The sequence below is a fragment of the Microtus ochrogaster genome, unplaced genomic scaffold (assembly GCF_000317375.1).
Source record: "Microtus ochrogaster isolate Prairie Vole_2 unplaced genomic scaffold, MicOch1.0 UNK25, whole genome shotgun sequence".
Taxonomy (NCBI): domain Eukaryota; kingdom Metazoa; phylum Chordata; class Mammalia; order Rodentia; family Cricetidae; genus Microtus; species Microtus ochrogaster.
This window is the reverse complement of record NW_004949123.1, coordinates 1,523,669-1,537,030: the sequence shown is the minus strand read 5'-3', so window position 1 is coordinate 1,537,030 and position 13,362 is coordinate 1,523,669. Positions and strand designations below refer to the sequence as shown.

The following is a 13,362-nucleotide window of genomic DNA, read 5'->3' as shown; positions in this document are numbered from 1 at the left end:
ACCAATCTGCTCTGCCTGAATGTTTCTATCCTGAAGCCACAGGCCCAGGACAGCGGAGCCTGACCAGGGCTTTCCTTGGACACAGCTTTTTCCTTACCTTGGGCATTTATCAAAGTCACGGAAAGAAACCAGTCCCTTAGGAAAAGCCACAGAGAAGGCTTACTGATGAGGAAAGATGGACTAGGCCCCACAAACTTGCGAACAGACAAGATCTCCGGGGTAGGGGACCTACAACAGCCCAGGCTTGGGGAAGGGCCAGACTGCTGCTTACAGTAGGGCAAGGTCCCTAAGAACAACGGGGCCTTAGCGGCATAAGCAACAGATCTAGATTCAGACAATTCTTGCCTTCACCTCCACATGTCACTCATTAATTGTTGCTCTTGGGAATACGTGTTCTTATATTTTCTCTCCTGTCCCTCTTAGCTTCCTAGATAGCCCTAGGCTCCAATATGAAAGCTCCTTCCTGCCCTCCACCCCTCTGTGTACGTGTGCATGCACTTGGCATGTATATATATGTATATACATGTATATATGTCCACACCCATGCATATGGGTGTGGGGACCAGAAGTCAAAGTCAGGTGTCCTCTATACTCTGCCCCCTTATTTTTGGAGTTAGGGTCTCTCACTGACCGTGGAGCTCACTAACTGACTCCGGGGAACTCCGGATTTGCCTGTCTCTCCCCCAAGCCTACCACTGAGGTCACAGACCTTCCTGGATGCACAGAGGCAAATGCCACCACTCATTGGCACTTAGCCTGATGGCACCTCCTCCACAGGACCTTCTGTGATTCTGCTCCATTCCGCCACAGGGGACTCTCTTCACCTACCAGCTACTGTGTGTGTGAGTCTGTGGGAGACGGGAGCTTCAAGGTGGTGCTGTCCGTCTTAGACAGTAAAGGCCAAGGGGATTCCCAGGCCAGATCCTCCCCACGACCAAGTGCTCTGCAGGATCACAGCACTTCGGGGAACAGTGGCAGCTCAGGGGAGGGGTCAAGTGCAGGAAGCCCTGTGTAAGTCAGAGGTGAGCAGAGCGAAGAGTGCTTCCTGTGGGATGGAGATGGGAGGAGCAACACAGACAGACCTGCATCTCCTTCAGGTCTGCATTCTGCTGTCACTGTAGCTCAAGGAACTATAAGGGAGGCAAGGCTACATCCTCTTTCTTTGTCCATGTGCTCTGGGACCCGCTTTTACTTCCCGTCAGGATCTGTCACAAGCAGTTCCTATTTGCCCCAACTCATTTGAGTGACACTGGCCTCTTTCACATCAACACCAGAGCAAGGAAGTACTCTTCATCCCTGGTGGTCCTGAACTCTAGGGAGTCCATCGTGGTGGCCTCTAAACCTCAGTGAGACCTAGGGACCATGAACAGATTGATGTCACCTCTAGTGTCAGGGTCAGTCTTGCCAGTGATCCAGAACCTAACACCTTCCGGCAGGCTGTCTGCAAAGCCCAATCTCCTCCCTGTCCCAAACCACTTTTCCTGTTGTGTTTGGCTCATAATTCTATATACTGCACCCCACCCCCGTGCCCATATCCTTCTTCCTTTTTAAAACTTAATTTATTTGAGACAGGGTTCTCATATATCCCAGGTTATTATTGAACTCACTATGTAGCTGAGGGAGACCTTGAGCTTTTGATCCTCCTGCCTGTACCTCCTAGATGCTGGGATTATTAGCATGACTCAACATAATTTATTTGATGCTGGGAATTGAATTCAGGGTTTCATGCATGCAGGCAAACACTATACCAACTGAGTTACCTGCCAAGACCATTTTCCTTCTCATATAATTTCTGTCCTTCCCACTGTGTCCAGTGACTGACTAGCATAATAAAATAACCCGTCTAAATGTTAGCAATGTTCGGTTCCCTTTCTTAGTGCTTCCCTTTTGTGGACACCAGGCAGGAGGCATCCAGTCTGGGGGAAAGGAAAGTCAGTAGTGTTTCCACCTCCCCACACATGGGACAGGGGTGAGAGAGGAATCTGGGGAGTGCTGTTACCAGAGGAAGTCTTCCAAGGAACAGGGACAGAAGGAGGGCTGCTTGGCCGCCACATAGTCTCGCCCATTCTGACAGACAGATGACTTCCGTAGCCGGAGGAACTGTTCTTTATAACCCAAAATGCAGCCATCTTTGTAATCTCCAGGGTCTGTGGAGTGTGCCAGCCATGTGGTATAGTCATCCTCTTCACCTAAAGGGCAGACAGAACGTTCAGGAAGTCAGCGCAACACACAGCCCACCTATAAAAGAGAGAGGCAGCTGCCAGGAAGGAGGTGGAGACAGGTGCGGATCGCTGATTCAAAGTGACTTTAGTCTAGAACCTCCTACAGCTGCACTTCCTCGTGACAGAAGAAGACTAGAGAGAAGACTAGCAGATGGCGAACCATCTTGCCTTCTGCTGGGATTAGAGGCAACCTCTGTTTTAAAGTGAGGCTGTATAGGGAGCACTAGGGTCTCCCCAAACCAAGAGGTTGCTGTCTGCAGTGATGGCCTGGGCACTCCATCCCTGGAGTTGTAAGAGACAAGCAGTCATGTTTCTCATCCTGGGGCTCTTTGTTTAGTATAAGACACTAATGAGGCAAGAGCCCAGCCTGATGTGACCATACATAGTTGGTTTCAAGCAGAAGGGAAAACAGCCTCTGTCCAGCTTTTCTCTAGAGGCCACTGACTCTCTGACACCAGATGTTGACATCTGTTTCTGCTTTAGCATTCCACATCATATACTCCTAGGAAAATTGATGTGGGATGGCCTTCTGTATATGTGTTGCTTTTATTGGTTAATGAATAAAGCCGTTTTGGCCAATGGCTTAGCAGAATAAAGCTAGGCAGAAAATCTGAGCAGAGATGGAGTAAGAGAGTAGGCGGAGTTGAGGGAGACACCATGCAGCCACCGAAGGAGAAAGATGTCAGAACATTACTGGAAGGCCACAGCCTTGTGGTGATACACAGATTAATAGAAATGGGTTAATTTAAGATGTAAGAGCTAACTAGAAATATGCCTGAGCCATTGGCTAAACAGTGTTATAATTTGAAGTTTATAAATTATAATTTATAACAGTGTGATTATTTGGGTCTGGGTCTCTTAACAGAAAATCGTCACAGCTTAGGACCTAAAGGGTGGTGCCTGGGTTTTACTTTCGGGGCTTGAAGCCAGCCTGCTAGGGAGCAGGTACCTAACAAATATCTCACTGATCTTAATCTTGAGAGCTCATAGAGAACTCCCTGCTGAGGGACAGACACGCAAGGCAGCTCCTTCCAGCCTCTTCACTGCAGTCTGAAGACAAGGGCTCAGATTTCAAACCACATTAAATGTCTTATAGAAGGGTGAGGCCAGGCTGACAGCCCTGTGTTGCAGGAGCTGAAGGATTAACTGAACACTTGTCTCTAAAATGAGTCAGACTTTAAGCCCTTGATTATACAACGCCAACATGGAAACAGGGCTTTCCTTTAGCCTCTATTTTCTCACTGACACGATGAGCAGGTTTCCCTGTGACACTGTGGGGGACCATGCGCTGACACTTTCTTCCTGACGCCCTTGGTACCTGCCCAGTGTTCACTCTAGAGCCTCAGCTAGGGCCTGCATTCAAACTAAACCCCCAGCGAGACTCCCTCCCTTCAGTGTTCTGAGTGGCAGGACCAAGGAGCGGTCCTCGCGAACACTTCCCTTCAAAGTTGGCTTTCCACAGTCCCACAGCACTTGCCTACAGAGGGGCAACCCCCTCCCCACGTCACAAAATAATCTCCGACAAACACATTCAGGTATACTATTCTTACCAGCCAGAAGACTGGCTATTAAAGTACTAAAGATCCCTCTTCAGTGCAAAGCTACACTGTCCTATACGGCAGCCCTCGCCCATGCGGCTGGGATGAACTGAGACATGCTAGGATTTGTTGACTTAGAAGGAAAGAAAGTAAACTATCCCAGCAATCTTTCACACCACTCACATGCTAAAATGATGTTCTGGACATTTATAGACAATTCTATCACCTTCTATTTTATAAGGCAGACGACAGAATAACTCAAATTCCACAGGCGCCCCTTGTATTCCTTTGCACAGTGCTAGCCCCAGGACTGCTCTGCTAGTCCACTGCTGGACTGCCCACACAGAGCCTCTCCCGTCGCCTTCCGTGTGCATTTGACTGTCCTGGTTGAAAGAGGTTCCTCTGAATGGGTTCTTTGGGAAAAGGAGTTTACAAATCGCGACTGGGAAACCCTGAAGGAGATACTCACAATTCCGCTCAAGGATGTCTTTGAAGTCGACTGTGTAGGAGACCCACTGGCGGGTGATGAAGGACTCTGTGAACCCCCAGATGCTGATGTTCATGGACCGGGCTCCAGGCTCCGAGGCCAGGCCGGTGAAGTAGATGGGCTCCTGTGTGAATGAGTAGCTCTGCCAGCACTGGCCCTCATCCGTGGAGAACCTGCAGCCGGAGCCAGAGAAGGATCATGACAGAGGACCAGCGTGGACTGGGAGATCAGGAACGCATCTAGCTGTTGGTCCCCAGTTGGAGGAAACCCTTGTCTGACAATACTGCTAGCTGGCAGGGTCTGAGAAAGGATTCATTCATAGAACACATGGGAGAAAACACCTCTCTCCAAGGAAGAGAAAGGAGTAACCGAGGGAAGAACGAGTTTCTAAAGTAACAGATTCCAAATCAATGGGGATTTAGATAGACTTGAAATACCTCACATTTTTTGTATCATTTGTACTTAAGTCATTTCTAACTCAGAGTGCTTGGAAAATCTATATTTGGGGGGGGGGAGGAGACCGATTTTTGTCATTTAGTTGTGGTGTGTGAATGCCACAGAGCTTGGGTAAGAGGACCACTAGCCGGAGTGTGTAGTGTGTGTGTAGTGGTAGGGTCTGTTCTTTCCTTCCCCTATGTGGGGGTTTAGGTATTGAAAACTCTGATCATCAAACTTGGCAGCAAACATCATTACTTGATGACCCAAGGTGGGGGAAATCATTTTCAGTGATAAAATACACAGCTAGGAGGAAAACGCAGTGTCACCTGATCTGGGATGCTCTGAACATACCCCCTCCCCCCCGAGCCTTCACTATAGTTCTGCAGAGTCTGCCAAGGTAAATCAGGGCCCATGACTCTGCAATGAGCTCAGGAGCTGCCCGTCACTGCCCTCTACACAGACACGTGTGGGAGCCGAGAGCATGCATACTTAATCACATTGATAGGACGGTTGCTGTGCTCAATGGCCACGATGATGCCTCCGGAGTCCAGGATGGTGTAATAGTGGGGCCCTTCCAGCATCTTCGCCCAGGAGTAACCCCCATCATCTGAGATGTACACGTCTGGGACCATCACCGAGATGGCGTCCCCCACACTGCCTGCAGAGACAGTGACATTAGCAGACATTAAACACGAACCAAAGAGGACTTACTGATAAGAGAACACTTCCGAATGAATTTACTACTCTATTTTCACCAGATCTGTTATACTGGAAAGAAGGCCATCACAACTGAGGTGTTGCTACTGCCAGTGAGGGTCTATTAAAAACCCAAAGCACTGTTATAGTGCGGAAAACTCCATCCAGTCATCATGCCCCAACCACCTGCAGCAGCTGTCCATGTGACACAGCCTAGTGCTGTCTGACTAAATCTTAAGCTGAGGCGCTGTCTGGGTCAGATTGGCCCAGAACCACGTCTGTGATTGTCTTGACTAATGACTGACGAGGGAGGGCGCAGCCCACTGTGGGCAGCACTAGTCCTTTAGCAGGTAGTTCTGGGCTGTATAAGAAAGTTGTATGAGGAAGCATAAGGAAGAAGGCTAAGCATGAGCCCGTGATTCGGAGCCCGGGAATAAGCCCAAAACAGGTTGCTCCATGGTCCCTGCCCTGACTTCCTTCAATGATGAACTATGACCTGGTAGTATAAGATGAAATAAATCCTTTCCTCCTCAAGTTGTATTTGACTAGGGTGGTTTATCAAAGCAACAGAAAGGGAACTGGAACAGAGAACAGAAGCCACTTGCAGTGACTGTTTCTGTAGTGGGGGGGGGGAGAGGGGGGGTGGGAGAGGTGTCTCAAAGGCGGTGCTGTCTCCCTGTGCTTGGCAGCTTCTATCCACAATGGCGCAAGGGAGGGCTCCCTACCATGAGCGATGACGATGCCCACAGCGTTGGGCTCCGAGAGTGGAGCCATCGGGACATTCAGCTTCTGGGAGATGCTGTAAGAAGCATGAATATGAAGGCTGCACTGTGGAGAGAAACCAAAGCGCAGATTAAAACCAAAGGCATAATGTCCTTACTCATTCCACAGAGACTCCATGTAAGAGTCTGAGTGTAACTCAAACCTCAGTGTGATGATGTTTAAAACAAACAAACAAAAATCTGTGGTGAAGCTCATTTCATAAAATGTGCTATCTGGTTTTTAGAGTATATACGTAAGCATATTCTTACTTAACCAGTCTTCAGAACCTTCTCATCTTGTAAAACTGAAACCATTACTTTAAAGCAACAAGTCTCCACTTCTGTCTCCCTGAAGCCTGAGAAACCACTATTCATTCTATTGTCTGTCTCTCTAGATCTGACTCCGCTAGGCTCCCACATACAAATGACATCACACAGAATTTGTCTTTCTGTAAAGGGCTCATTTCACTCAGCACAGTGTCTTCGGGGTTGACCGCTATTACAGCATTTGTCGGAATTCCCTTCCTTTCTAGGCTGAATAATACTCCATTGTGTGTGAGTGGAGGTGGAGGAGTGTATACTATATTTTATTAACCCATTCTACTATTGATGGAGTTATTTCCATTTCTTTGGCTGTTGCAAATAATGTTGTCATAAACATAGGCGGCAAGACTCTGCTCTCATTTTTTTCCCAGCTGGGCACTGAATCAAAAGCTTTACACATATTAGGTAAGGGCTCTACAACTGAGATACATCCATAGTCCTTACTTTTAAATTTTTACTCTGATATTAGGTATACTAATTTGCCTGGGCTGGCTGGCAATTCTCCTGCCTCAACTCCCCTGGTGGCTGGGATGACAGACATGTGAGACTATTCCTAAGCTTAGTTCTTTTTTAAAAATATGGATATAGAAGCATAACTGATACACAGGCTAATGTTTCACTGAGCACAGATACAAAAATCCTCAACAGATGCTAGCAACTAAATTCAAGAGCATTGTTACCATTCGCCACGATCAAGTAGGAGTCATCTTTGGGATGGCAGGATGGCTCAGTGGCATGCAATTCCATTTATACAATATACCACATTAGCAGAATGAAGAACAAGAAACATGCAATCATCTTCATAGATGCAGAAAGTTTTGATAATTCAATGTTCTTTATATATAAAAAAATCTTTTTATTTATTTATTATTATGTATACAACATTCTGCCTCCATGTATGCCTGCACGCCAGAAGAGGGCGCCAGATCTCATTACAGATGGTTGTGAGCCACCATGTGGTTGCTGGGAATTGAACTCAGGACCTCTGGAAGAGCAGCCAGTGCTCTTAACCACTGAGCCATCTCTCCAGCCCTGTATAAAAATTCTTAACAAATTAGGCTGAGATTGTATCTCCAGATAATAAAGGTCACAGGAAACATTATATTCAAACATTAACAACTGAGTTCATTTCCCGTATGATCAGAAACAAGACAAAGATGCCCTTGCTCTCCTTCTGTTTAGCACTGTGCTGGAACTTCTGGCCAGAATTTGATGACAATAATGCTTTTCCAAAACCTAGAAAAAAGGATTTGAAATGTTTGTCCCGTACAGAATGGATGATGTGTGAGTAGAGAGATGTTAACCTTGATTTGAAAATTATACAATGTTTATCTGTATTAAAATGCCACATGGTTCCCATAAGTATATAACTTTTTATGTTTTATATATCTGTGATGGTTTGAAAGAAAATGGGCCAAAGGGAGTTGCACTGTGGGGGCTTGGCCTTGCTGGAGGAAGTGTGTCATCATAGGGGTGGGCTTTGAGGTCTCATGCATGATCAAGCCATGCCCAGTTAGACAGACCAATTCCTGTTGCCAGTTAACTCAAGATGTAGGACACTCGAATACTTCTCCAGCACCATGTTTGCCTGCTAGCCATCATGCCACCATGATGATAATGGACTGAACCATCTCAATTACTTTTCCTTTATAAGCATTGCCATGGCCATGGTGCCTCTTCATCACAACAGAACCCTAACTAAGACATTATCCAAGAACTAATGATCTGAAACCTGTTATAGGAGACTGTTGGCCAACTTGTAAGGAGGTCGCTTGTTTGTTCCCAGCTGCTCAGCCCGGAAATAATCACACCAAAACCTTATTATTTGCAATACTGCTTGGCCAATCACTATAGCATACTCCTAGCAAGCTCTTACATATTAAATTAACCCATTTATATCATTTTATATTTTACCACGAGGCTCGTGGACTACCGGCAAGGTCCCAGCTGGCAGCTTGTGTCTTTCCTCTCTGGCGGCTATATGGCATCTCCCCGACTCCACCTTCTTTCTCCCAGCATTCAGTTTAGTTTTCCAGGCCTAGCTCTATTCTGCCTCTTTATAACCAATAAAAACAATACCTATACAGAAGGGCTTCCTACACTAGAAAACAACTTTTAAAAAGGAATTGTTTGGGGGCTAGAGAGATGGCTTAGTGGCTAAAAGAACTGACTATTCTTCCAGATGACCCAGATTCAGTTCCAGCACCCACATGGCAGTTCACAGCTGTCTGTGACTCCAGTTCCAGGGGACGGAAACCCATAGCAAAATACTAATGCACATAAAACAAAATTGAAAAAAAAAATCCAAAAAAAGAGAATTTTTCAGCTAAGGATGAGTCCAGTCAAGGCAGTGAATGATCTGTGTGGAGGGAAATACAAAACAAAGAAGCTGTGAGAGATGCTGATGATGCAAACCCAGAAGAGGAGATCTGTGTGCACGGATCGGAGGGATCGATACTGTTGCAGTGTCTGTACTCCCCAAAGTGAGCTACAGACTTTACCTCTAAAATCCTGTTGGCATGGGTTGGGGGGCTGGGGCTGCAAAATTGGGAGTTTGAGTTTAGCCTGGGCTACAGAGCAAGACCCTGTCTCAAAAAACAAGCTGGGCAGTGGTGTTGCATGCTTTTAACCCCAGCAAGTGGGAGGCAGAGGCAGGTAGATCTATGTGAGTTAGAGGCCAGCCTGGTCTACAGAGAGAGTTCCAGGACAGCCAGAACTCCACAGAGAAGCTCTGTCTTGAAAACAAAAACAAAACCCCAAAAAACAAAACAAAATAAAAAAACCCAACAACAACAACCACCACAACAACCAAAAAACCAAAACAAACAGACAAAACCCCAAAACAAAACAAAACCAAAATGGGGGAGGAAGACAAAAATTTTGGCATAATTTTTCCAGGAAAAAGTGAGAAAATCCTAGAATTTATGTCTTTGAAGACTGTGAAACACCAAAGCAATCTTAAGATCAAACTAAAGGAAAAGAAAGCCACACTACCTGGCTTTACAGTAGGCTATGAAGCTACAGTCATCCAAACAGCATGATGCTGCCATAAACACTAACATACAGGCCATGGAACAGAACATCCTAGACATAAATCCATACATCTATAGTCAATGAATATTTGACAAAGGAATCAAGAACACTTGAGAAAAGGGCAACTTCAATAAACGTAGCTAGGGAAACCTTATATCCATGTGCAAAAAAAAAAAAAAAAAAGGATATGAATTCTGATTTCATACCTTCTACAAAAGTTCATGCCAAACCAGTGGTTCTCAACCTATGGGTCATTACCCCAGTAGGGGTTGCATATCAGATATTTACAAATTATAGTTATGAAGTACCAGTGAAATGATTTTGAGGTTGGGGGTCACCACGACATGAACTGTATTAAAGGGCTGCAGCATTAGAAAGTTGAGAAACACTGTTCTACACAGACTTGAATGTAAGACTACAAATTAAAATACTAGCAGAAAACACAGGAAAAATCTTCATGACACAGTCTAGGCAATAACTTTGGAAATGATCCTAAGGACACATACAACAAAAAGCAAAACTGTACAAACAGAATCACATTAAACTAAAGTGCTTTTACAATGCCCAGGGAATGCCCAAAGAGTGAAATGACCACCTACAGAACAGACAGTATCTGCAAACTGCACACGGCACAAGGGGCTAGACAGCAAGAAACAAGTGTCTAACTTCAAAGGGTATTAGAAGAAGGTTCAGCATTACTCACCACTAGGGAAATGCACAACCACAGGCATCGTCACCTCCAACTCATTAGAATGGTGACATCATTTGTGTTAACAAAAAGGTAAAGTCACGGGGCAAGGGGAGCCCTTGTACTCTGTGGGGAAACGTAATTAAAGCCACCAACACACACAACAGTGTGGTGTTCCTCTCAAAATTTATACAACTGCCAGAAAGTCTACTTCTTAATATATCTACAGGCTACATCCACTGTGGCTCAACTCAAGAAAGAGAGCCAGCCCACGTATTTTTAACAACAGAAAGATTTACTTTATATGCTTTCCTTTGCCTATGTTTTGCCTGCATGTATGTGTGTGTGAGGGTATCAGATCCCCTGGAGTTGGAGTTACAGACGGTTGTGAACTGCTGTATGTGGGTGCTGGGAATTGGACCTGGGCCCTCTGGAAGAGCAGGCAGTGCCTTTAACCATTTGCTGAACCATCTCTAGCCCCCCTCCTCCCGTCTAAACTGCCGAACCATTTCTCCAGGCCCCAGACTATTGAAAGGGAAAAGAAGATGTGGTCTATGCCCGATGGGATGTTAGTTCTTCTCAACAAAGGAGATCGGATGGAAGTCAGCAGAGCTGAACTCTGCTGGCTCCCGAAAGAACCTGCTGTTTGCCACCACATGGATGAACTGGGGAAACTGTATGCTAAATAAAATAAGCCAGGCACGAAGGACAAATACCATTCAATGTTACTTAAATGTGGAATCTCATAAAAACACTAAACTCATAAAAGCAGGGAGTAGAGAGGTGGCTGCAAGGGATCAGGAGCAAGGGGGAGGGGCAGTGTTGGCCAAAAGGTTCTGAGGTTTCAGTTACATCGGACAAGTAAGTTCTGGGGAGCTAGTGAGCATCATATAAACTGTGTAATCTGCTGAGACTAGATCTAAATACCCTTATCTTACTCAATAAAAAGATAACCAAGTTAATGAATGTGTGCACTAATTAGCTTGACTGTGGTCATGTATACCACAATACAATGTATACAATGTATACACACAGCAAAATGTCATACTGTACCTTATAAATATAATTAACAAATTAAAATGGCACATAAGTCAGTAAAGCTGAGGGGAAGAATAAATGTCAGCAAGTAGGGGAATGTGTGAAAGCAGTTTAACAGCTGGTGCCTTCCAAGAAGCTCAAGTGAGCCAGGTGTGATGACACCTGCTTGTAATGTCTACACTCAGGAGGTAACCTCACAGTCACGGGTAACTCTGAGCCCAAGATCAGCCTGGTCCACACAGGGCTAGCCAGAGCCACATGAGAAATCCTATCAAAAAAAAAAAAACTTGCTGGGCAGTGGTGGTGCACGTCTTTAATCCCAGCAATCGGGGCAGAGGTAGGCGGATCTCTGTGAGTTCGAGGCCAGCCTGGTCTACAGAGTGAGTTCTGGGACAGGCTCCAAAACTACACAGAGAAACCCTATCTTGAAAAACAAAAACAAAACAAAAAATTCAAAAACCAAAAAAAAAAAAAAAAACCCTCCAACGGTCCCAACAGTAAAGATTATCCTTCTGTAGTAGCTAAAAGGCTAAGCCAAGCACTAGTGGAAGGAAGAATGACGGTTGGTTCCACTGGATGGACACTGAGGAACGCTAGGATTTCCACAGACTGTAACTAATCAGGGTTTGGGGAGACAGACCTGACTCCTGCAAGGACGTGGAGAGGCCACAGAGGAGGAACAGCAGGGCTTGTGGGGGAAGAGCAAGGGTGTGTGACCGCAAGGGTGTGTGACCGCAAGGGTGTGTCTGTAAGGAGAGGGTGGAGAGAGCCTGGCAGGACAGAGCCTTCATTCACCAGAGCTCGGACTTTACCCAGATAGCAAAGCGGAACCAAGAGAAGGTTGGGAAGGGAGAGGTGGAGGACCGGAAAGTGTCGCGGTAAGCAGAGGCCACCACTCCTGCCTTGGGTGGTGGTGAGAGGAGCAGGGGCAGGGCAAGCCCAAGGCAGAGGGGCAGGAAAGGGTGAAGAAGACTGAGGTAGACACAGTAAGTGTGGCTACACAGGGGACTGTGAGGTGGGGGTGGTGGAGGTGCCTTTTATCTCATGCCACGGGAGAGCACCACCAAAAACTCCAGGCTAGAGAAGATCTGAAGGGAACACAGGAACAACCAGCTCTCCCAGCGGGCACTGGCCCATGCCTGTACCATGTTATGAATGACTGTTCTTCTAAGGCCTCTTCACCACCACGGAGACCCCTGGCTAACAACGAGCACATCTGTCCATTCTGTCTTCACTCAGAAATTTAACAAAATATATAAATGGTTGGCACTCTATCTTTTTTTTTTTTTTTTTTAAGACAACCTGCAGTATCTTATCTTGGCCTCTCCATATCATTTCTACTTCACAGAGTGTAAGTGAATTCACCTTCCACCTTCACCCGGGACCCTGGCTGGGAATGAGATTTCATGATGTCAAAGCTTAGCACTGCTCAGAGCGGGGTGGACTGGCTGCTTTTCTGCACACACGGATGACGGCGGGCGCCAACAAACCTCATTCTTGTTCTTGGCGGTGGCGTCGCACTTGCTGTTCTCCGGCTTCCGCAGGTGCTCCCATCGTCCTCCCTGGTCAAAAGTGATCATGCTCTGAATAGAATTATCTGGACAGGGAAAGAGTGACGACGTAAGCCCGACACCCTGGAGGTCCCAGAGTCGGCCCACCATGCCAGTTACGCATCTACGCTTTCATAGAAAATAGATCCCATGTGTTTCTCCTCACACCCCGCTCCCTTTCCTTCCCCCTTCCCATGCTGCTTTGACTCTGGAGTCTCCTGAGCTCTTAGCACCTTCCACAGGCTCAGCTCAGCCCTGGTGAACAGCAGGCCTGAGGAAGCTGTGCCACAGGACATCCCCGCTAACTCCAGATACCATCCGGAGCGCACACTCCCGAGAAACCCAAAAGCATTCCTTTATGCCGTAGTTTGGACCTTAAATCCCTCCCTCTTCTCTACTGGCCAGGTTCTCAGAGCGTGGCTGCCAGAATGAGAGGAAGTGAGGTCACTGGCTGTGTCCTCGCAGGGGCATCAGGATTTAGCCTCCTTCTCTTCCTGTGTCTGAGGTGACTACACAGAATGTGTACGTTAGAGACAGTGAACATGTGAACTACATAGAATGTGTACGTTAGAGACAGTGAACATGTG

General features: G+C 46.4%; 1 protein-coding gene across 1 annotated transcript in view; it reads right to left on the bottom strand.

The window, feature by feature from the left end:
- Window positions 1–13,362, bottom strand: part of Sort1 (sortilin 1) — an 83,647-nt gene that overhangs the window by 10,197 nt on the left and 60,088 nt on the right. Inside the window, exons 13-17 of the mRNA XM_005367922.2 lie at window positions 12,716–12,822; window positions 6,107–6,209; window positions 5,175–5,343; window positions 4,230–4,420; window positions 2,000–2,189 (exon numbers count right to left, since the gene is read on the bottom strand). Of these exons, the coding sequence (XP_005367979.1) occupies window positions 2,000–2,189; window positions 4,230–4,420; window positions 5,175–5,343; window positions 6,107–6,209; window positions 12,716–12,822 (760 nt within the window). The remainder of the gene's footprint in view (window positions 1–1,999; window positions 2,190–4,229; window positions 4,421–5,174; window positions 5,344–6,106; window positions 6,210–12,715; window positions 12,823–13,362) is intronic.